Below are 25,077 nucleotides of genomic sequence, written 5' to 3' on the forward strand. Positions count from 1 at the left end.
CTTCAATGACCTCCAAGATATTGTAGAAGCGTATGCACTATTGCAGTGTAGGTGATATGATCAGATCTCCAAGAATGTTTCAACCTGAATGAGCAAGACTAAAAAAATTCTGCATCTGTAACTGAACCGGTGATAGGAGCTTGGTCTCATCAGGTGCTGACGAATCCGGCACATGCGCAGTGGTGAGTTTGATGGGTAAGGAGAACTACAAATCCCAACATGCTGAGCGGGTGGCGCTGCGCATGTGTATTGGAGATTGCGGCTGGCGACGGGGAGCGGGGCGGACCGGGGGCCGGGCTGGGCCACGGGAACGGCCGGTGCGAGCCGATCTGGCGCCATGGGTAGCCTGACGGTGGCTCGGGCCGCTCGTAGAGCGGTGCTGCTGCCGACCATGTTGACTTTCGGTGTGATCGTGGCATCGGGCGGACTGTTGCTCATGATCCAGAAAGGTATGTTGGCCGAGGTGGACACTCTGAGCGGCCGCTCGTACGGAGCCCGGGGCCCGGCCGGAGCAGGAGCAGGAGCAGGAGCAGATAAAGCCGCTCCTAGTACTGGGGACAAGTGGAAATGGGGCGAAGACCCGGAGTACCAGGTAAGAACGGCATCGGCTCTTAATATGACCAGTGACTGTTAATTACTAGTTACCATTGGTTATAGTAGTTAAACCACTGCTACTGATTTTACCAATGACAAGTTGTGATTGTTACTAGGGTAGAGTCAGTATTAGATCAGTAGAGCTCCACTACAATGTATCGCACTACAAAGCAGAAACAAACTAGCCACTATTGACACGTGTATGAAGAAAGAAATGGGGGGAGTTTATTTTTGTGTGTGGTTCATTCATGGGATGTAGGTGTCACTCTCTGGGCGGCATTTATTGCCCATCCCTAGTTGCCCTTATGAGGGTGGAGGTGAGCTGCCTTCTTGAAACACTGCAGTCCCTGTGTTGTAGGGCTGTGAGGAAGGGAATTCCAGGATTTTAACCCAATAACTCTGAAGAAGCAGTAATATATTTCTAAGTCAGGAAGGTGAGTGGCTAGGAGGAAAATTTACAAATGGTGGTGTTTCCGTGTCTCTACTGCCCTTGTCCTTCTATATGGTAGGGATCATGAGTTTGGAAGATGTTCTTCAAGGAATGTAAGTGATTTCCTGCGGTGCATTTTATTAGCTGGTAATACAATGCTGCTACTGAGCATCGGTAGTAGAGGGAGTGAATGGTTGGTTCCAGTCAAGTTGGCTATTTTGTCCTGGATGGTATTGAGCTTCGTGAGTATTGTTGGAGCATCAATAATCCAGGCAAGTTAAAAGTATTCCATCGCATTACTGCCTTGTATCTTGTCAGTGATTGATTGATTCATTTTGATTTATTGTCACATGTACCTAAGTACAGTGAAAACCTTTGTTTGCAAGCAGCACAGGCAGATCATAGTAACAAAGGACATACCAGTCAAATGGTGAAAAAAAAAAATTTGGACAGAGTCACAGAGACATTGAGATTTTTAGCACTGAAATAGACCATACGTCCAACTCGTCACAAGCCTCCAGTCTGAAAAGCAACCCTCCCATCACCGCCCTCTGTCTTCTACCTTCAAGCCAGTTCTATATCTAAGATGTAAAGCTTGTAAGATGAAGAGCTTATGCCTGTTACCCATGCAGGGTCATTCCCGTGATTCCTACACCGAACGTCATCCCCTTGAGTAAACTGTCTGTTTTGCTTAGTGGAGTCCTGTGTCTGGCATTGGAGTTCCTGATGCTGTTACACACTTGCACACTGACGCATGCACGTAGATACCTTGCGGAATCATGAAATTGCTTCCTGGTCAACAAGCAAGATGGCCTGGCTCCGCTGATAGTGCCTAGACCTTCCTGAAAATCTTCCAGGTATTTATTAAGGAGACAACTTAGCGATTAGAAAATGGCTTTGAGCCAGTCTAGTTGAATCTTTCTCAACCAATTTCGCCCCATCAGGCTTGGGCCCAAGCCTTTTGCAACAATCAATGGTAACTGAATAAGCTGCTTCTCATAACAGACTAGAACCGAACTTGTATCTTTAGTCTCTGAAGGATCTCTGCTTTAGGTTCTCGGTCTAGCCGAGGCCTTATGCAAACTTAAGGGTTGGAATGCAGAGCGAATTTTGTTAAAGATGGGTTCTGTAATCACTAACACGTCCGGTATCAACCTCCATTCGACATGGGTGACGATTTAACCAGATGTTTAATTTACTTGTTCTCATTTGGATATTGCTAAGCAATTTAATTGTTCCAAACCAGATGTAGATGAACTTTCCAGGGTGTGCACACTCATGGATACTGGCCTGTAAGTTCTCTTACTCAATTTAGGTCTAGTGGGACTTTTTTTTTTCTCTGTTGTCTCAAGTCTGCATACTGGTAGTAACTACCAGGACAACAAGGTGCAGGGCTGGATGAACACAGCAGGCCAAGCAGCATCATAGGAGCAGAGAGGCTGACGTTTTGGGCCTAGACCCTTCATCAGAAAAGGGGGAGGGGAAGGGGGTTTTGAAATAAATAGGGAGAGAGTGGGAGGCGGATAGAGGAGAGGATAGGTGGAGAGGAAACAAACAGGTCGAAGAGGCGGGGATGGGGCCAGGAAAGGTGAGTGTAGGTAGGGAGTTAGGAAGGGGATAGGTCAGTCCAGGGAGGACGGACAGGTCAAGGGGGCGGGATGAGGTTGGTCGGTAGGAGATGGAGGTGCGGCTTGAGGTGGGAGGAGGGGATAGGTGGGAGGAAGAACAGGTTAGGGAGGCAGGGACGAGCTGGACTGGTTTTGGGATGCGGTGGGGGGAGGGGAGATTTTGAAACTTGTGAAATCCACATTGATACCATTGGGGTGCAGGGTTCCCAAGCGGAATATGAGTTGCTGTTCCTGCAACCTTCGGGTGGCATCGTTGTGGCACTGCAGGAAGCCCAGGATGGACATGTCGTCTGAGGAATGGGAGGGGGAGTTGAAATGGTTCGCGACTGGGAGGTGCAGTTGTTTGTTGCGAACCGAGCGTAAGTGTTCTGCAAAGCGGTCCCCGAGTCTCCGCTTGGTTTCCCCGATGTAGAGGAAGCCACACCGGGTACAGCGGATGCAGTATACCACATTGGCAGATGTGCAGGTGAACATCTGCTTGATGTGGAAAGTCTTCTTGGGGCCTGGGATGGGGGTGAGGGAGGAGGTATGGGGGCAGGTGTAGCACTTCCTGCGGTTGCAGGGAAAAGTGCCGGGTGTGGTGGAGCTGGAGGGGAGTGTGGAGCGGACAAGGGAGTCACGGAGAGAGTTGTCCCTCCGGAAAGCAGATAAAGGTGGGGAGGGAAAGATGTCTTTGGTGGTGGGGTCGGATTGCAGATGGCGGAAGTGTCGGAGGATGATGCGTTGGATCCGGAGGTTGGTGGGGTGGTACGTGAGGACGAGGGGGATTCTTTTTTGGTTTTTATTGCGTGGACGGGGTGTGAGGGATGAGGTGCGGGAGATGTGGGAGACACGGTTGAGGGCGTTCTCGACCACCGAGGAGGGGAAGTTACGGTCCTTGAAAAACGAGGACAACTGAGATGTACGGGAGTGGAATGCCTCATCCTGGGAGCAGATGCGGTGGAGGCGAAGGAATTGGGAATAGGGGATAGCATTTTTGCAGGAAGGTGGGTGGGAGGAGGAGTATTCTAGGTAGCTGTGGGAGTCGGTGGGCTTGAAATGAATATCGGTTTCGAGGTGGTTGCCCGATATGGAGACACAGAGGTCCAGGAAGGGGAGAGAGGTGTTCGAGATGGTCCAGGTAAATTTAAGGTTGGGGTGGAAGGTGTTAGTGAAGTGTACGAACTGTTCGAGCTCCTCGTGGGAGCACGAGGCGGCACCGATACAGTCATCAATGTAACGGAGGAAGAGGTGGGGTTTAGGGCCGGTGTAGGTACGGAAGAGGGATTGTTCCACGTAACCTACAAAGAGGCAGGCGTAGCTTGGGCCCATGCGGGTACCCATGGCTACCCCCTTTGTCTGTAGGAAGTGGGAGGAATTGAAAGAGAAGTTGTTGAGTGTGAGGACGAGTTCGGCTAAGCGGATGAGGGTGTCAGTGGAGGGGGACTGGTCGGGCCTGCGGGACAGGAAGAAGCGGAGGGCCTTAAGGCCATCTGCATGGGGAATGCAGGTGTAGAGGGACTGGACGTCCATGGTAAAGATGAGGTGTTGGGGACCGGGGAATTGGAAGTTCTGGAGGAGGTGGAGGGCGTGGGTGGTGTCACGGACATAGGTAGGGAGTTCCTGGACCAAGGGGGAGAAAATGGAGTCGAGATAGTTGGAGATCAGTTCGTTGGGGCAGGAGCAGGTGGAGACAATGGGTCGACCAGGGCATTCAGGTTTGTGGATTTTGGGAAGGAGATAGAAGCGGGCAGTGCGAGGTTGGGGAACGATGAGGTTGGAGGCCGTGGGTGGGAGGTCACCTGAGGTGATGAGGTTGTGGATGGTTTGCGAGATGATGGTTTGGTGCTCAGGGGTGGGGTCATGATCAAGGGGGCGGTAGGAGGAGGTGTCGGAGAGTTGGCGTCCGGCCTCGGCGATGTAGAGGTCAGTGCGCCATACTACAACTGCACCTCCCTTGTCCGCGGGTTTTATGGTGAGGTTGGGATTGGAGCGGAGGGAGCGGAGGGCTGCACGTTCTGCGGGGGAGAGGTTGGAGTGGGTGAGAGGGGTGGAGAGGTTGAGGCGATTGATGTCTCGACGGCAGTTGGAGATGAAGAGGTCGAGGGAGGGTAGGAGGCCTTGGGGTGGTGTCCAGGAGGAGGGGGTGTGTTGGAAGCGGGAGAAGGGGTCAGTAGAGGGAGGGTTAGGTTCACGGTTAAAGAAGTAAGCGTGGAGGCGGAGGCGGCGGAAAAACTGCTCTATGTCCAAGCGTGAGCGGTATTCGTTGATCTGTGGGTGGAGGGGGACAAAGGTGAGCCCTTTACTGAGGACTGACCGTTCGTCCTCAGTAAGGGGTAGGTCTGGGGGGATGGTGAAGACTCGGCAGGGCTGGGTGCTGCTGTCTCCTCTGGAGCTGCTGGCTGTGTCGGCGTCGGCTGTGGGCGGAGCTGTGTCGGCGTCGGCTGTGGGCGGAGCGTCGTCGTCGGTGGGCGGAGTTGTGCCGGTGTCGGCGGTGGGCGGAGTTGCGTCCGCGTCGGTGATGGGCGGACCGGCGTCGGAGGTAGGAGGAGCGGGGTAGGCGGCGGCAGTAGCGGTGAGGGTGGTCGCGACTTCAGTGTCGGTGGCAACGGCAGCGATGGTGCTTGCTGTCCCGGAAGTGGGGAACCTGGCGGTGGCAGATGTGACGTCATCTGTGGGTTCTCCGATAGTGGCCTCATGGCCAATGGCGGCGGACCCATTGTGGGGAAGGTCCTGGGTACGGCTGGGGATTTGGGGGGTGGAGGAAGCCCGTTTTGGGTGGTAGGCACCAGTAAGTTTACTGTACTTACGGTTTTTAGTGTCCAATAAAGCTGAGTAGAATTGGGAGTTCAGGTTGTGGATCCTACGTAGAATAAAAAACAGGAGAGGTCCTTTGCAGGTCTGGGAGAGGGAGGCTCTGAGCTGGGGTAGGCTTGATTGTAGTGCCTGGAGATGCCGGCGCATTGCTGCAAGTGTGTGTTTCAGGAGTCGCAGGGAGAAACGCTTCTGAAGGATCTCAACCCCATGAGTGTAGATATTATCACGGTTGGGGCCAAATTGGGAAGGCTTGAATGTGGATTGTAGTCCATTGGGGATGATCTGGTTCCGTAGGCAGGTGCTAAGGAAGGTGATGTGGCTGTAGTACCTGGTTTGCTTCAGGACGTGGTCGAGCAGTTTCAGGGCCGAAGAGATTACGAGAGAGTTGCAGTGGGAGAGAGATCCCTTGAGGTTTGTCCGGAGGGAGGAGGGTAACTTCTTCAGGTTAGGCATCCTTAGAAGAGGTTTCGCAGTGGGGTTAAAATCGAATCAGAGATAGTAGGAACTGCAGATGCTGGAGAATCCGAGACAACAAGGTGCAGGGCTGGATGAAGTAACTACCAGTTGTCTTGCTGGCCCAGATCCTGAAGAAAATTTTAACCATTTGACTGAGGCTTGGCTTTGTTTTGGGGTTTTGCTGTGGGCTGACCTAGAGTCCTTCTGTTCAGGATATGTCTTGAATGAGACTATGCAATTACCTGCACTCAAGTGGTATTCCCCAAACTGTCAGGAGATTTATTCATTGCTTTTCATCTGCCCCAATGCCATTTGTCTTTAAAAGAAAATGACATTCTTTTCACACACTGGGCCCAGTCTTCAGCAGGATCAAATGAGTCAAGCTTCCCAAATAATGGCATGATGCCAGAAATGCTTGCCCCCAACTCAAAGGCGATTGTTGCGAGCAAACTTATTCAGGTACGTGTCTTGACACTGACCCAGCTCCCTTGGAACCGGTTCTCAGAGTGAACAGGATGTCTGGCATCCTTGTTCTTATCTGTCAGCCAGGGCTCCCAGATTGAGGCTGTTAATCTGGTTCAGTCAGGGAACTCGCATTCTGTGTTGATGACCTTGCTAATCTTGTTACAATCACTACATTTCCCTGTTTTCTGTTCTCTATTCTAGCTGAAATATGCTGAACAGCTGTTGACAACCAAGAGTGCAAGTGGTCTTTGATTCACTTCTCCGTTCTGGTTTCCTACCATGAGTCAGTCTGTGAAAGAGGAAAAAAAAAAGCTTTAAATTCAAAATAGTGAACTTGTAAACATTGCATGTGATGAAATCATCTGTATTTTCTAAAGTGAATTGTCCAAATTGTGAAATCCATCTATCATCTTTGCTGATGTTTACTATTGTTTCAAGTCAGTCCAGGAGAAGCTCCTTTTTTTTTTGGAGAATTTGTACTGCAATCAAGCCTTAGCTTATGAATCCTAATTTAAAGACCTGGTGTAGCCTCTCAAGTCATTCTGAATTCCTGCATTGTACATAAAATAAGTAATAAAGAGACTATCATTAATGGAAGTGCCACTAATCTGGCCAGTTGACCTAGGCAGACTTAGGTCAAGAGAACAAGCAAGTGGTTTGCTGTTTTAAAACAAAAATCTCTCTGGCATTTTTCCACAATCGTCTGCTGAGGTATGCAAATCATCAGGAGACCTTGCACAGACACAATTCTTGAATTATTAAGCTGACAAGCACAAGAACAGTGAGGCCCTGTTTGTTGAAGGATTGATGTTGGCCAGTATGCCATCACAACTCCCCTGCTCTTTTAAATAATGCCATGAGTTATTTTATGTCTACCTGAAGGGACCCATTAATGCATTCCCTCAGTACAGAACTGATTTGGCAGCCTGTGTGATGCTCAGAGCTTGAACTTTCTGACTTGAACCCATCTGATTCAGTAATGTCCTTTGGTGGGGGGTGGGCTGGGAATCTGCCATCCTTACATGGTCTGGCCAACGTATGACTCTGGACCCATAGAAGTATGGTTGACTTTTCACTGCCCTCTGGGCAAATTAGGAATGGGCAATAAATATTAGCCTGGCCAGCAAGATCTATGCCCCATAGATGACTATCCTCAGGGATACGATCACTTACAGTGGGAGGGAGGAGAGAGACATCTGTCTCGTTATCCTGAACCAGGAGAAGGCCTTTGGCAGGATATCACACACCTACATAAGGGGACATGCTCTTCAAATGGGCTTTTGGGAGGAAATCCGAAATGGATCTGACTGTTTATACCAACGTCATTAGTGAAGTTTCAATCAACAGTTGGGAATCAGAAAGGTTCCTAATTAGATTTGGAGTCAGACAAGGCTGCCCTCTTTCTTGTCTGCCTTGTTTGTGTGTTGTATAGACTCAGCAAAAGACTCTATCAGGAAGGATGGGAGTCTGAGAGGGGTGACTATTCCATACAGTGGAGGCCTGCCAGGAAAGCCTCCCTATATGTGGATGACATCACCGTTTTCTGGCTCCAATCAGCTGTTCGTGCGCAGTCTCGTGAGCATCTGCGACCATTTCAAACTGGCATTGAGAGCCAAAGTGAATCAAGGCAGGACCGAGGCCGTATTCTTTGGGAGCTGCGCTAACCGATCCTTTATCCTCATCACCATCAGGACAGATTACCTAAAGGTACTGGGAATATGGTTTGGTGGGGCTGGGGCGTGCATGAAATCTTGGGAGGAACATACTGCCAAGTGAGACAGAAACTAGGCAGATGCACCTTTGTGCATGGCTGTGTCAAACTGTAGAGACCATCAGTACACAAACATCAAGTGTCTCTACATACTGAGGTTCTACTTGTCTCCAGTGTTACAAAGTATGGCCTCGTTGCCGTTGACCACTCCAAGTAGTTGGACCTTTCCAAATCACCTGTCCTTCATGGAACAATTTGCAAAGAAAAGCACCTTTGACCATAAGTCCATTATGAAGTGGTCAGCATGTAGCGTCTTCATGACGCTGCGGGGGGAAAAGGAGAGCATTGATCCATCTCAGTCATAGACTGTCAAAGTCATTTGGAAGAATGCCTCATCACCAGAACTTTCCAACAAACACAAGATGCAGCTTGGCTGGTGGTGAGAAGGGCACTGCCTGTCAAATATTTCATGTATGCCCAAACTCACTGTGCCACTGTACCCTGTCCTTGAAGCGGCTGCAGGGGATGGAGACTGTCTACATCTCCTTCTGGAATGTGCCTTTGCAAAAAATGTCTGGAGAGAGGTGCAGTGGTTTTTGTCGAGGTTTGCCCTGAGCTGCTCCGTGATGCAGGAATCTGTGCTCTATGGTCTGTTCCCCAGGACACACCGAGACAAACATTGACTGCACACGGAAGACCGTCATCTGGGTGAAAGAACGCCTTTAGTCTGCTGAAACTTGTTAGTCTTCTGGTGTAAAAAGTTGACCTTGATCAACTGTTGCAGACCTTTAACACGCATTAAGGTAGATAAATCCCCAGGACCTGAAGAAGTATATCCCAAGACTTGGGAGGCTACGGAGGAAATTTCAGGGCCCCAAGCAGAGATATTTGTATCATTGACAGCCATGGGTGAAGTGGCCGAAGATTGAAGGTTGACTAATGTTGTGACGTAATTTAAAAGAGATTGTAGGAAAATGCCTGGGAACTACAGATTGGTGTGCCTAATGCCTTTGGTGGGTAAATTATTAGAGCGGTTTCTAAGAGACAGAATCTGTAGCCATTTGGAGAGGTAAGGACTCTTCTGGGATAGTCAGCATGATGACGTGTGGGAGTTCATGACTGACGAAGTTGGAGTTTTTTTTGAAGGAGTGACTAAGAAAGTAGATGAGGTCAGTGCGATAGATATTGCCTGCATGGACTTTAGCAAGGCCTTTGAAAAGGTACCATATGGTAGGTAGTTAAGTAAGGTTAAATCTCAAGGGGTCCAGGGAGAACTAGCCAATTGAATTCAAAAACAGCTTTTTGGTGGAAGACAGTGGGTGGTGGTGGAGCGTTGTTTTTCAGACTGGAGGCCTATGACCAGTGGTGTGCCACAAGGATTGGTGTTGGGTCCACTGTTATACATCATTTATGTATAAATAATTTGGATGAGAATGTGAGAGGCATGGTGAGTAAGCTTGCACATTACACTAAGGTTGGTGGTATAGCGGACAGTGAAAAAGGTTTATTTCAGAATCCCCTTCCCCTCCCCCATTTCTGAAGAAGGGTCTAGACCCGAAACGTCAGCCTTCCTGCTTCTCTGAAGCTGCTTGGCCTGCTGTGTTCATCCAGCTTTACACCTTGTTATCTCAGTGAAAAAGGTTATCTGGGAATACAGTAAAATCTTGATCAACTCGGCCAGTGGGTTGAGGAATGGCAGATGGAGTTTAATTTTGATAAATGCAACGTGTTGTATTTTGGTGAGTCAAACCAGGGCAGGACTTAAACAGTCAATGATAGGGCCCTGGGGAGTGTTATAGAACAAAGAGATCTATGGGTACAGGTTCATAGCTCCCTGAAGGTGGAGTCACAGGTAGACAGTGGGGTGAGGAAGGCTGTCGGCATGCTAGCTTCGTTGGCCTTAGTATAGGAGTTGGGGTGTCTTGTTACAGATGTACAAGACGTTGGTGAGGCCACATTTGGAGTACTGCATGCTGTTCTGGTTGCCCTACTGTAAATAGGATATTATTACACTAGAAAGAGTGCAGAAAAGATTTACTAAGATGCTACCTGGACTGAAAGGCTTGAGGTATAAGGAGGGGTTGGATAGGCTAGGACTTTTTTCCCAGAAGCGTAGGAGACTGAGGTGTGACCTTACAGAGGTCTATAAAATCATGAGAGTCATAGATAAAGTAGATAGCCAACAGCTTTTCCCCATGGTAGGGGAGTCTAAAACTAGAGGGCATAGGTTTAAGGTGAGAGGGGAGAGATACAAAAGGGTCAGGAGGGGCAATTTTTTTCATGCAGAGGGTGGTGAGTGTCTGGAATGGGCTGCCAGACGTGGTGCTGGAAGCGAGCACAATTTCATTATTTAAGAAACATTTAGATAACTACATGGATGGGCTAGGCAACGAGTGATATGGACCAAATGCAGGCAAATGGGACTATGTGGCAAGTCCCAGGCCAGGCCAGTGTGGGGAGATGAGTGGAGTGGAGACCAGAGCGGGGGCAGTGGTGAGTCCCTTGGGGACTGCAAGTGAACCCTCCAGGATTGATGCCCAGCATCTCCTATACACTTGGCCTGGAGGTCTGAAAGCTGGCATGGACTTTGTTAAAAGACTACAGTGTGAATACATTTTAAAAGAAAGCTTCTTTATCCTTTATTCTTATGCTGAGCTTTTATTTATGATTCTCTAGTCTGTAACAAATACTAAAGTATCCTGTACCTAAGTTGGCACCAAGAGGCGACATTACAAACTTTTCACTGCACTCATTCAAGTGCACTGACAATAAAGGCTAGTTCTAATTCTAGGTTAATTGTGAAAACTGGGCTGCATGGGCAAATTGGGCTGACGGGCCTGTTTCCATGCCGTAAACCTCTATGACTGGCACATTCCAAGGTCCAAGACTATGTGCTGAGGAATGCAGTAAAGCTTGGGGCAACTGCCACCAACACAGTGGAGAAAGACCACTGTTTAAGGCCTTTCTGCCAAAGTATAACGAGGGTCTTTTCAGTTGTCAGACCCTCTTGTTGCATAAATGTATGTAAACAGTGTACTGTATGGTAAGAAATACTTTGGTTCTTACAGCTACAGGGAATGTGAATTTCCTGGTTTGTTTTTTTTTCCACACAAAGACTGTACAGAACTGCTTTAGTACCTGTGAATGTACATAAAGATCACTTTTATGAATCAAGTATATTTTTGCAATAAAAATGAATTTTAAAAAGTGAGACATGTACCCCTGAGTCAAGGCTGAGTCCTTGAGTAGTTGAAGAAGCAGCAAAAATTTTCATACTCTGGTAACTTTTTTTTTGTTTTAGCATTTGTCTAGGAAAGTTACCGATGTGTACAGAGGTTTGTATGTTCTTTCTTCCTAATTACGTTCATGTTTTCCACCTCTTTTTCCAGATTATTCAAGACATTCGGAATAGGACCATTCAGAGTGTATGCAAACATAAAACAATGCCACATAATATTTTTGATTTAACATCATCTCAGCGACGGAACTTACTGAAACACATCCTGGTCAATGATAAATACAGGTTCTTGTATTGTTATGTGCCCAAAGTTGCATGTTCTAACTGGAAACGTGTTATTAAAGTTCTGAGCGGTGTGCTGGATAACGTGCATGTCCAGATAAAAATGGATCACAAAAATGACTTGGTCTTCCTTGGAGACTTAAAAAACAGTGAAATTAAATACAGATTGAAACATTATTATAAGTTTCTGTTTGTTCGAGACCCAATGGAACGATTGTTGTCAGCTTATAAAAACAAATTTGGGGAAATTGAGGCATACCAGCGGAGATATGGAATGGAGATAGTGAGAAGGTATAGAAAAAATGTGGGACAATCCAGGGGAGATGATGTTACTTTTACAGAATTTCTTCAGTACTTGGTGGATGAAGATGTAGAATCAATGAATGAACACTGGATGCCAGTTTACAATCTATGCCAGCCATGTGCTGTGACATATGACTACATTGGTTCTTATGAACGATTGCAAAGTGATGCACACCATGTACTTCGAAATGTTGGGGCCCCGCTTCATGTTGAGTTTCCTCCAAGGCAAGCATGGTATAAACCCATCACTAAAGAGACCTTGCACTACTACTTGTGTAAAGTGCCACAAGAACTTCTCAATGAACTTTTGCCAAAGTATATTCTAGACTTTTCACTCTATGCTTACCCTCTCCCAAATGTTACAAGTGAATATTGCAGACATTGAAGGGCTTTGCTGTCCATGCTGTGTTGGTGGGAATTTTTTTCTATTTATATTCTAAACAGTAAATATGGAGTTATTAGTATTACACCAAGGTTATAACATTATTTTTGTGATGTCATTATATACCTGTACAGCACTGGGTTTGTTACCTTCCTAAGGTGGTAATGATTTCTTGCCTTTAACCCCTCCCTAATCTTAAGTTTAGCCATCATTGGTTAGTTTTGAGAAGTGAACATTGAATTAGTTAATTATTGACCAGGACCAGTATTATTGGCATTAATTGCTTTTTTTATCTTCAGGAAGCCCAGAGAAACATTATTTTAACTTATTATAATTGTACTTTCCCTGTATAAGAACACTGTCATTTGACTTTTATCTGGTTGGTTTCCTCTTTTTGTTATCTTTTGCTCTTCAACTACATTTCCATCTATGTTTTCATCAGAAGAATATTCTGCAGTTTCTTGACCATTTATTAATGATTGCCATTGGGGTAGTTCTTAGTATAATTTAATGATGTTTATTATCCAATCCCACCCAGTGTAGAAGTAAATCTGGGCAGAATAGCAACACAGTGAATGTTGCTAGAGTGTGAACATATTTTTCCAGATTCAGATCATTTGCTGCCTTTAAATCTCATTTTCTTTTTTAAGAAAAAGAGCAGGTCTCATCTTGAATCATTGGTAATTCTAGCCTCCCCCAGTTTTTAATTCCGCCACAATAACAAAAGCCTTAACAATGCAATGGAGAATTAGCTATCTTTGACCATGTATGTGTATTTGATTTGAAACTTATTTTTGTAAATGTGCACTCGGTTCTGAGATGCTCTTTGCTTATTCTACCCCCTATAATGAAGAGATTGAGTGGAGCAGAATTTGCTTTTTTTTAATGGGCTTCTATAGGTTGGTGTGGAAGATCATTTGTATTTATATATTCCAAAAGCTGATATCAGTTGAGTGGAATACAAGATATTGGGAGCAAGTTGGGCTGATAGTAGTTCATTTTTTAAATGGGTATATTTTTTATGAAGATATTACAAATCAAATAAAACATTACTACTTAAAATGAGTTTGATTCCTTTTTTATTTGCTAAAAGTGACTGGTGTGAGTTGCTATTTGTTACATTTCTTCAATGCCTGTTTTAAAATGTCTCTGTCACCAATGATCTGGATGTGTTTGTGTACTCATTACAGATATTATATGTAACGCTTTCAGAGTACAGGCTAGGGGAGTTGACGAACTGAATGGTGGCAATTTTCACATTTAGTTATGGAGCCTGAAAGTGCTGGTGTTCATTTTCACAATGACAGGATTGAAAAGTAGAGAAGTTAAATCTAAGAATTTTGATTAGACCACAGTCAGAGTATTGTGAAAAGTTCTGGTCTTTTTAGAGAAAGAAAAGACGTGGAGGCAATGGAGAAAGATGTAAGTAAGCTTTGTGCGTAACCATTGATAATTTTCAGAATGAGCCTTATTAAAGAAGCTGGATTGAAAACATTTTACCATGTCTTGGAAATTTAGTCAGAAGTTTAATGAGTGTTCTGGCTTATCCCCTGTTTACAGAATGTCAATAACCTTGGAGAAAAGACAAGCAAACCTCTTAGGGAGAGGAGGTGAAACGTATGACTGTTAATTGCTGGATGACCTGTAAAGAAAACTGTGGGGGTGGGTCCATGTTTGTGGTTGCCTTGCAACTCTTGGACTTGGGTTGCTGAAAACACAAAAGTAAGTGGAAGATAGGTTAGGTACAAAAGTAATCTCTCTCCTCAGTTTTCAAATAAAAGTTATGACTACTATATAAACCATGAAAAGTAGGACTGTGGCTACTTTCCAAAGACTCCGATCCAGCTTGGTTTTAATCTGAATTGAAGATGTTTCATCACTCTACCACTTTCTGTCATGGCTGATGTATTTCTCAGCCCCATTCTCCCTGCCTTCTCCCCATAACTCTTGATCTCAGTACCAATCAAGAATCTATCTATCTCTGTCTTGAAGACACTCAATGACTTGTCCTCCACAGGCTTCTGTGGCATTGAGCCCCACGTTTTCACCACCCTCTGGCTGAAGAAATCCCTCCTCATCTCACTTCTAAAGGGTCGTCGCTTCATTTTGAGGTTGCCCCCTCCGATCTTAGTCTCTCTTATAGTAGAAGCATCTCTATTCATGCCTCTCAGTACTCTATCCCCTCGTCCTTCTAAACTCCATTTACAGACCCAGGGTCCTCAACTGCTCCTCGTATGTCAAGCCCTTCATCCCTGGGATCATTCTTGTAAGCCTCCTCTGGAACCCCCTTCAATGCCAGCACATCCATCCTTAGATATGGGGTCCAAAACTACTTACAACGCAGGCTGACTGGAGTTTTATACAGCTTCAGCATTACATTTCTGCTCTTGTATTCTATTCCTCTCAAATAAATGCTAACATTACATTTTTCTTAAATGCCAATTGAACCTGCATGTTAACCTTAAGAATATCCTGAACCAGGACTCCCAAGTCCTTTGTGCTTCAGATTTCCAAAGCCTTTCTCCATTTTGAAAATAGTTCATGTCTCTGTTCTTCCTTCTAACGGGCATAACCTCACACTTTCCTAAATTGTATTCCATCTGCCACTTCTTTGCTGATTCTCCTACCCTGTCTAAGTCCTCGTACAACCTCCTCGTTTCCTCAACACTACCTGTCCCTGCACCTATCTTTTGTGTTTACTACAAACATAACAACAATGTCATCGATTCTTTTGTACAGATTGTTAATGTATCACATGAATAGTTGTAGTCCCAACACTGATCCTTGTGCAACTCCATTAATCATCAGCTGCCATTACGAAAACGATGCCTTTATCCCCACTCTCTGCCTTCTGCCAGATAGCCAATCCTCCACTCATGCCAGTACCTTGCCCCTAACACCGTTGGATCTTAATTAGCAGCCTCCTGTGCAGCACCTTGTCAAAGGCCTTCTGGAAATCCAAACAAATTACATCCTTGGACTCTCTATCAAATGTGCTGCTTAATTCCTCAAAGAATTCTAATAGATTTGTCATAAACTCCCCTTGATGTAGCCATGCTGACTCAATCCTATTTAATCATGCACTTCTAAGTACTCCACAATCTTATCTTCGATGAGACTTTTGAGTCCATTATTAATGACCAAGCTCAGGCTAACTGGCCTACAATTTACCATCTTCTGCCTCCTTCCCTGTTAAACAGGGGTGTTACATCAGCCATTTTCCACTACTCTGGGACCCTCCTTTACTCCAGTAATTCCTGAACGATCACCACCAATGCCTCCCAATCTCTTCAGATATCTCCTTCAGGACTCTGTGAGGTATAGTCTATCTGGTCCAGGTGATATATCTACTTTTGGACCTTTCAGCTTCCCGAGCATCTTCTCCTTCGTGATGGCCACTACACTCCCCTTGCTCCCTGACACTCTCTTGAAGTTCTGTTGTGTTCCAACATGAAGAATGATGGAAAGTACCTGTTCAGTTCCTCTGCCATTTCTTTGTTCCCCAATACTTCTCCAGCCTCATTTTACAGCTGTCCAATATCAACTCTTGCCTCTCTCATACCTTTTTTATATATCTTAAAAAAAACTCTTGCAGTCTTCCCAACGAGGAATGCTGTTTTAAAGTTAATTGAAACCTTAAGTTCAGTTATACAAGTCTGAACAATTCACAACAATCATTAATTCTATTATAGGGCTGGAACATAAACTCTTATACGTTTATATTAGACATGTTTTTTGTAAAGTGATTTATGTTAATGATGAATTTAAAACCTTATACTTTTAGTTAGAACTTGCAAACATAAGTGGCTGCAAATAATGTATTTAAGTAAAGAATAAGGCAAAATCATGGAATCCCTCTAGTGTGCAAGTAAGCCGTTCAGCCTATCAAGTCCACATCGACCTTTTGAAGAGATCCCATCCACATCCACCCCATCCCTGTAACCCTGCATTTCCCATGGCTAATCTACCTAGTCTGCACATCCCTGGACACTATGGGCAATTAGTGTTGCCAATCCATCCTAACCTGCACCTCTTTGGACTGTGGGAGGAAATCAGAGCATCTAGAGGAAACCCACACAGACACTGGGAGAATGTGCAAACTCCACACGGACAGTTGCCCGAGAATGCAATCAAATCCGGGCTCCTGTTGCTGTGAGGCAGTAGTGCTAACCAAAGAGCGACTATGCTGCCCTGAAATTTAAGAACAAATATGCCAAGATGTGTTCAAAATCAGATTAAGGCAAAAGATTGAGCAGAATGTTCTTTTATTATCAAGATGAATTACACACAAAACTAAAGATTGTTTAAATTGAATTAAAGAATATATCAGCCAATCAAATGACAAGCCTCCTTTAACATGTGGAAAGGTGCAAGATTTTGGGGTGTACTATAACATTAAGATGAAGTCTATTATAATTCTAGACATTTTCTAATCAACCTGTTCAGTGATGTTTTTAAATACTTTTGGAGCACATGAGACTTGAACCCAGGTCTCCTGATGAAGAAGTAGAAAAGGACTCTAGTGGTGCGGTGGTAGTATCTCTACCTCTGAACTTGTGTTCAATTCCCAGCTATTACAGAGGTATGTAATAGCATCTCTGAACAGGCGAATATTTCCAGAAGTAGGGACGTCAGTTACAATTATAGACTGGCTCTCAAAAGGCAATCCAGAAGTTTACTAGTGTTGATTAATTACAAGACACATTTTAGACAAATATATATTCACAAGTGTTACAGAATTTATAATGTTTAATATATTGAGGTTGGTTGGCTCGCGGAGCTGGTTTCTTGTTTCGCAGACGTTTCGTTACTATGCTGGGCAACATCCTCAGTGCAGCTCCGATGAAGCGTCGGTGTGTTTTCCTACCTAGTTTTTAACGGGTCCGTTGAGATGGATTGCCTCACTTCTGGTTTTCCTTCGTGGTGGAATGTATAACGAGGTCGAGTTCAATGTGTTTATTAATAGCATGCTTCGTGGAGTGCCATGCTTTTGGGAATTCTCGTGCCTGTCTCTGCCTAGCCTGTCCAGGATCTTGGTGTTGTCCCAGTCGAAGTGGTGGTTCTCCTTGTCCATGTGGATTGAGATGAGTGAGTATTGGTCGTGTCTTTTTGTAGCCCGTTGGTGTTCATGTACTCTTGTCGTTAGTTTCCTTCCTGTTTTTCTGATGTAGTGTTTCTCGCAGACTCTGCAGGGGATCTTGTAGATGACATTGGTCCTGTCCATGGCGAGAAGTGGGTCTTTAGTTTGGGTGAGCAGTTGTCGTAGGATTGACGTGGGCTTGTGAGCCACTCTGATGCCCAGCGGTCATAGGAGTTTTGTGAGTTCCGACATGTTCCTAATATAGGGTAGTGTGATGTGTGTTGGGGCGTGTAGTATCTTTCTGATGCTGTTTGTGTAGGCATCTTCTGACCCAGTTCTTTGGTTATCCATTATCCTTGAAAACCTGGAAGAGGTATTCTTCTTCCTCTTGGCGTAGTTCCGTGTTGCTGCAGTGTGTTGTTGCCCTTTTAAATAGTGTTCGCACGCAGCTTCGTGTGTGTGTGCTGGGATGGTTGCTGTTCAAGTTCAGTACCTGGTCTGTGTGTGTGGCTTTTCGGTGTACTTTTGTTTGCAATTCCCCACTTTGTCTTGCACTCTACCATGACGTCTAAGAATGGGAGCTGTTTGTTCTTCTCCTCCTGTCTGGTTAATTTTATTCCGGTGAGGGTGTTGTTTATAAGTTAGTGTGTCTCCTCTAATTTGGTCCGTTTAATGATGACAAAGGTGTCGTCTATGTAGCTTATCCACAGTTTTGGTTGGATTTGCGGAAGGGCAGTCCTTTCTACTCTTTGCATATCTGCTTCTGCTATGAGTCCAGGGATAGGTGATCCCATGGTCCCGTTGATTTGCTCGTATGTTTGGCTGTTGAGTGAAGTGGGTGGTGAGGCATAGGTCCAATAGTTTGAGCATGTTGTCCTTGGAGATGGTTTCACTGGGGTCGTGCTCTTGTTCCAGTAGTGTTGTCATTGTTTCCCTTGCTAGTGGTATGTCTATTGATGTGAATAGGGCAGTGATATCAAACGATATCATGGTCTCTTTGTCCTCTATTTTTGTCTTTGATGGAATTGAGGAATTCTTGGATTGAGTGGGGTGACTTGTTGACTAGGTGCCTGAGTCTCTTTTGTAGTTCTTTGGCTAATCTGTGTGATGGAGTGCCTGGTAGGGAGACTATGGGTCTACACGCCCCGACACACATATCACACTACCTTACATCAGGAACACGTTAGAACTCACCACAAGAGTCCTACAACCGCATCAGAGTGGCACACAAGTCCACGTCAACCCTACGACAACTGCTCACTCAAACTAAAGACCCACTCCCTGCCATGGACAGGATCAATGTCATCTACAAGATTCCCTGCAGAGACTGCGAGGAACACTACATTGGACAAACAGGAAGGAAACTAACAACAAAAGTACATGAACACCAACTGGCTACAAAAAGACACAACCAATACTCACTCATCTCAATCCACATGGACAAGGAGAACCACCGCTTCGACTGGGACAACACCAAGATCCTGGGACAGGCTAGGCAGAGACAGGCATGAGAATTCCTAGAAGCATGGCACTCCACAAAGCATGCTATTAATAAACACATTGAACTCGACCCCATATACATTCCACTACGAAGGAAAACTGGAAGTGAGGCAATCCATCTCAATGGACCCCAGAGTTTAAAAACCAGGCGGCAAGACACACCAACGCTTCATCGGAGCTGCACTGAGGATATTACCCAGCATGGTAACGAAACGTCTGCAAAACAAGAAACCAGCTTGTCGAGCCAACCAACCTCAACACCCAATCTACTCCAAAACCTTTAATGTTTAATATAATATCCCTGATAATTCTTAAGGCTGTTAGGAGCTGCTATAATTATATTTGCACCATAAAAAAAACAAACACCAAAAGATCAATTTGGCAAGGTCAACTGAATTAGTACGGTTTTAAATGGGGTCAGACATGTCCAAGTCATGCAAGCAAAAAATCCATATGGCTTTACCTTTTTTGAAGAAAGGAAACAGCTTCTGTAAATCCCAAGCCCTTGTATTTCCGATTGTTCTCCCCAGTCCCCACCCCCGCCCCCAAATTATCCTGCTTCTGCAGTCTAAGCTGAAAAAGTAGTTTGGGTGTTTAAAGTTCCAATTAACAGCATTCAAACTCAACGCAAACTCACTGGTCTGAATTCATTAAGGTTGCTCATTTTTTTAAAAAAAGAATTTTATTAGAATTGCAATTTTGGTTAGATATTTCAACTTGAATTTCATTCAACATTTGTTTTGATTACTTATTTAATCAGATTTCAGGGAAACATAAGCCATTGGTCTCTGTCAAAGGGACTTTTTCAAATAGCTCAAGGAAAAGTGAATTTTCATGCACACAAAAAATTAATATAAGACAAAATAATATTAAAATCTATTAACTCAGTGCAAAAAGTGCAGTTCACAGACCACAGGTGTGACCAAACAATTCTTTGAGTGTTCACTTCTGGAAGTATCAAAGTGACAAAACCTACAGTGAAAGCAGCACTTTCCTGAGTGCTCTCTGATCAAAAAGCACAATTGTTTCTTCATCACTAACATTCATTCTATCATAATGTATTCAATAAAACAGACACTGGATACTGGCTTGCAGACACAACATCAAACAGGGCATATATAAACATAAACACACTATTGTCTTTAACTTCAAAATTTATATTTATTAACTTCTCTGTGTACACAAACGTAACTACAGCTGTAACCTATTCAATTTAAGCACACAGCTTTTAGCTCTTATTGCTGATCCGTACTCTGAATATACATGAAAAATTCTCAAACAGAACTCTCGATTAGAATTCAAACTTTTTAGCTTTTCCTGGAATGTTAAAATATTAAACTTTCTTTTCCACATCAGTCTGTCCTTGGTAAATACAACTACTTCTGCAATGGAAAGTATGTTGCAATTCTCTAAACAATTCCCTGAAAGGGTATTACTATCATGTCTTAACTTGAAATAACTCTCAAAGGCATTTGTTTTCATTATGCAAAATTCTGTGCACTTTTGAGAGAATCCGCTTCCTTCTATCTCCTCATTCATTCTTTAACATGTCAATCACTTTTTAAGATACTCCCTTTTAAACCAGCTTGTCCCTCTTAGCCTACCAAATCCATAGATCTTTTCTAAATAAGGTGGCATCAGTAACAAAGAATGTATTTGCTTAGAGTATGAAGTGTCATCATTTAATGATTTACTATCCCAAATGTCTTCAAAATTGATCAATCTAAAAAGAGCAAAACAACAAAACTAATGCAGAAACTAATGTCGCAGCATCCGCAGGCCTGTTACATACTTTAATTTAGAAATCTAAACCACTTTAAAACATAATTGTGTCTTTAACTCAAAGCCTTTCATCTTAGAGCATTCTCACATTCATTAGCCTAAGTCTACATTAACTTGAACCATAAAACATTAAATCAATGACCTTACTTTCTTACACAGTGTTTTACAACTAAAGCCAATTTATTAACTATAATTTAAAATACAATATAATAAACTCAATTAACTTAAATTTATCAATTATTAAAAATTAACTGAATGCCACAGAGGGAAGATCTTGAACCTTTGCTGAAAAATAAAAATCCATATCCAGAGACCAAGACAGCTACAGTCAGAAGGGGATACATTTTCATGAAACTTAAGTTTATTGGATTCTATAGGTATACTTCTCCCTCTTTTTGGAGTTATCCTGTTAGAATTAATCTAGTGTAAAAAAAAGACAATGAATTATAGATACCAACTCTGTATGAAAACTTTAATCTTACTTTAAATAAAATTTATTTGAATCTACTTTCATAATATTCTTGTCTACTTTTTGGACTAAATGTCTTATTTGGACCTTTAGAATTAGAAGTAATTTCTGATCAAATTGTGTAATTCCATTGGACATCCAGACAGAAATGATGAAAGAAGTTGCAAAAGAGATTAATGATGGTGATTCTAAAACTCAGAAGTTATTCCAGTCCAGAATGGCTACGCATGATGGCAGTCTTTTCTATAGCAAAAAAAAACTGGTGTAGGTGACTTGAGAAATTTTAGAAAATGGAAGGGAACGTTGTTTCTGTACTCAGTTTCTTTGATTCCGAGAACAATGATTTAGAATAATTCCATGTACAAACGTTCCCTCCAGAGTCTTATCTAGGAAGAATGAATTTGGGAAAATGAATTAAATTTCGATTTCAATCAACATCCTAATATGCAGCCCTGATGTGTCCCTAAACTCTATCGCTTAGCCTCTGTTATTTCTTGACTTCATGCTACCACTCATAACGTTAACCAAGGACATGACTTCAGTTTTCATATGTACGCAGATGATAGCTAACCTTACCTCACTGTCACATCTCTTAACTCTTCCACTGTTGCCAAAGTGTCAGATACTTATCTGATTTCTAGTGCTGGATGAACAGAAATTTTCTCCATTTAAATATTGGAAAGTATGAAACCTTTGTTTTTGGACCCTGTTCCAAACACCATTCATAGGTACAACCTCCATCCTTCTCCCTGGAAACATTGTGAGTTATGTCAATTTGTTTGGAATCTCAGTGTCACCTTCTGACCTCCTGCTTGTGCCATCGCTAATGGTTCTTTTTTGCAACTATGTAACATTGAAAAAAAAAGTTCATGGAATCCCAAAGTCTGGAAAGAGGCCATTCAGCCCATTGAGCCCACACTGATCCCTGAAGAGTATCCCACCCATCCAGCCAGCCCATCCCTGCAACCCCACATGATGAACTCACCTAGCCTGCACACCCTTGGACATTATGGGGCAATTTCCCATGGCCAATCCACTTAACCTGCACATCTTTGGACTGTGGGAGGAAACTGGAGTACCTGGAGGAAACCCATGCAGGCATGGAGAGAATGCGCAAGCTCCACTCAGATAGTCACTCAAGGCTGGAATCGAATCCCGGGTCCCTGGCACTGTGAGACAGCATTGAGACCACTGTGGCACCCCAAGGGTAACTTGGCAGTGATGGGATACAAATCCATGCCTCCGAAGAGACTGGAGAAATTCTTTATTTTTCCGTTAATTTCTGTTTTGAATGGACTTAGGTACTACTGAGTAACTTCAGTTATAAGGATAGATTGAAGAAGTTGGAGAAGAGAATGCCAATGGGAGATTTGTTAGAGGTTTTCAAAATCATGAGCAGGCTGCATAGAGGATTCAGGAAGAAATTGTTTCCAATTGGAGAAGAAAAAGGAATGAGAGAACATAGATTTAAAGTGACATGAAAAAGAAGCAAAGGTGTTGTGAGAAAAATCTTTTTCATACAGCAAGTAGTAAGGGTATGGAATGCACTCCCCAGAAATGTGGTGGAAGCAGGTTTAAATGAAGTATTTAAGAGGTCATTGATAGAAATGATGTTCAGGGATATGAGGAAATGGCAGGAGATTGGGACTGGGTAATAGAACTGGTGCAGGCACAGAAGGCTGAATGGCCTCTTTCTGCACTGTATCACTTCTGTGATTCTGTGAAGAAATAACAGAAATGAGAAGAGTTCCGAATAGATCCATAATGAGGATTGTGTTCAATCAATGAGGAGATCAGTATGGACCATATTTATAGAACTGAATGGGCAGAATTTCTGACTGTCCACTCCCCCAAATCCTGGTAAAAATGTATGCATCTGAACAAATTTTTAACTAAGGTGTTTGAAATTACCTTTTAAAAACGGACAAAAAGAAAGAACAAAAACAGAAGTTGCTGGAAAAGCTCAGCAGATCTGGCAGCATCTGTGAAGAAAAAGCAGAGTTAACGTTTTGGGTCCAGTGTCTCTGCCTCAGAACTGAGGAACTCAGAAAAAGACCTTGCCAGACCTGCTGAGCTTTTCCAGCAACTTTGTTTTTGTTCCTGATTTACAGCCTCCACAGTTCTTTCGGTTTTTGCAAAAAGAAAGAAAGCCAGTGACAATTCCACAATCCCTTTGACTTTCTAATATCGTTATACAGCAACTTTCACCTTTTAAGTAACATGCTTACAGTGTATTTCAACCTTTCACTGCATTTTGTGATATTAAGCGGCATATCTAAACCTCGAAATTTTCCCTACCTCGAATTCCTTGTGCTTAATATTATGTTTATATACTGATGAAGAATCTACATACAGTCAGAATCATACAGCATGGAAACAAACCCTTTGGTCCAACTAGATTGCAGTGACCAGACATCCCAATCTGACCTAATCCCATTTCCCACTATGTGGCTCATATCCCTCTAAGCCCTTCCTATTCATATACTCATCCAGATGCCTTTTAAATGTTGTAATTGTACCCATCTTCACCACTTCCTCTGGCAACTCATTCCATACATGCACCACACTCTGCGTGAAAAAGTTACCTCTCAGGTCCCTTTTAAATCTTTCCCCACTCACCTTAAACTGATGACCTCTGGGTTTGGCCTCCCAATTTAGGAAAAAGACCTTAGCTATTCACCCTAGCCATGCCACTTATGACTTTATAAACCTCTATAAGATCATTCCCCAGCCTCTGATACTCCAGGGACAAAGGCCCCAGCCTATTCAGCCTTTCCTATAGCTCGAACCCTCCAACCCTGACAACATGCTTGCACATCATTTCTATATGCTCTGAAGTTCAGCACCATCTTTCCTATAGCAGGGCGACCAGAATTGTACACAGCATTCCAAAAGTGGCCTCAACAATGAATTATATAGCCTCAACATGACATCCTAACTCCTTTACTCAATGCTCTGACCAATGAAGGCAAACATGCCAAACACCTCCTTCATCACCCTGTCTACCTGTGACTCCATTTTCAACCAACAATGCACCTGCACCCCTAGGCGTCTTTGTTTGTTAACACTGTCCAGGGCCTTACCATTAATTGTATAAGTCCTGCCCTGAATTGCTTTGCCAACATTCAATATCTCACAGTTATCCAAATTAAACTCCATCTGTCACTCCTTGGCTCATTGGCCCACCTGATCAAGATCCCATTGTTCTCTGAGATAATCTGTCCACTACGCCACCTATTTTGTCATCTGCAAACTTACTAACCATGCCTCCTATGTTCTCATCCAAACTATTTATATAAGTGATGAAAAGCAGTCGACCCAGCACTGATACTTGAGGCACACTGCTGGTCACAGGCCTCCAGTCCGAAAAGCAGCCTTCCACCACCAACATCTGTCTCCTACCTTCAAGCCAATTTTTTATCCAATTGGCTAACTCCTGCTGGATCCCATGTGATCTAACCTTACTAACCAGTCTACCATGCAGAACCTTATCAAATGCTTTGCTGAAGTCTACATAGTCAGAAGTCACACAACACCAGGTTATATTCCAACAGGTATATTTGAAATCATAAGCTTTTGGAACACTGCTCCTTCATTAGGAGACGTGATGTCAGGACTTCTCCTGATGAAGCACTCCAACAGCTTGTGATTTCACATAAACCTGTTGGACTATAACCTGGTGTCATGTGACTTCTGACATTGTCCACCCCAGTCCAACACCGGCACTTCCACATCACAAAGTCCACATAGACAACATCCACCGCTCTGCCTTCATCAATCTTCTTTGTCACTTCAAAAAACTCAATCAAGTTAGTGAGACACAATTTCCCATGACCATGAGATAGTAGGAACTGCAGATGCTGGAGAATCTGAGATAACAAGGTGTAGAGCTGGATGAACACAGCAGGCCAAGCAGCATCAGAGGAGCAGGAAGGCTGACGTTTCGGGCCTAGACCCTGCC

At 43.8% G+C, this 25,077-nt stretch overlaps 1 protein-coding gene across 1 annotated transcript; it reads left to right on the forward strand.

Moving 5' to 3' along the window:
- The first annotated feature begins 252 nt into the window (after positions 1 to 252).
- Positions 253 to 13,347, forward strand: chst14 (carbohydrate (N-acetylgalactosamine 4-0) sulfotransferase 14). Its single transcript, XM_048599814.1, has 2 exons — positions 253 to 592; positions 11,470 to 13,347. Exons 1-2 carry the CDS (start codon positions 338 to 340, stop codon positions 12,286 to 12,288), a joined length of 1,074 nt encoding a protein of 357 aa, XP_048455771.1. The 5' UTR covers positions 253 to 337; the 3' UTR covers positions 12,289 to 13,347.
- Positions 13,348 to 25,077: the final 11,730 nt, after the last annotated feature.

Source organism: Rhincodon typus, chromosome 1 (genome assembly GCF_021869965.1).
Source record: "Rhincodon typus isolate 14 chromosome 1, sRhiTyp1.1, whole genome shotgun sequence".
Taxonomy (NCBI): Eukaryota; Metazoa; Chordata; class Chondrichthyes; order Orectolobiformes; family Rhincodontidae; genus Rhincodon; species Rhincodon typus.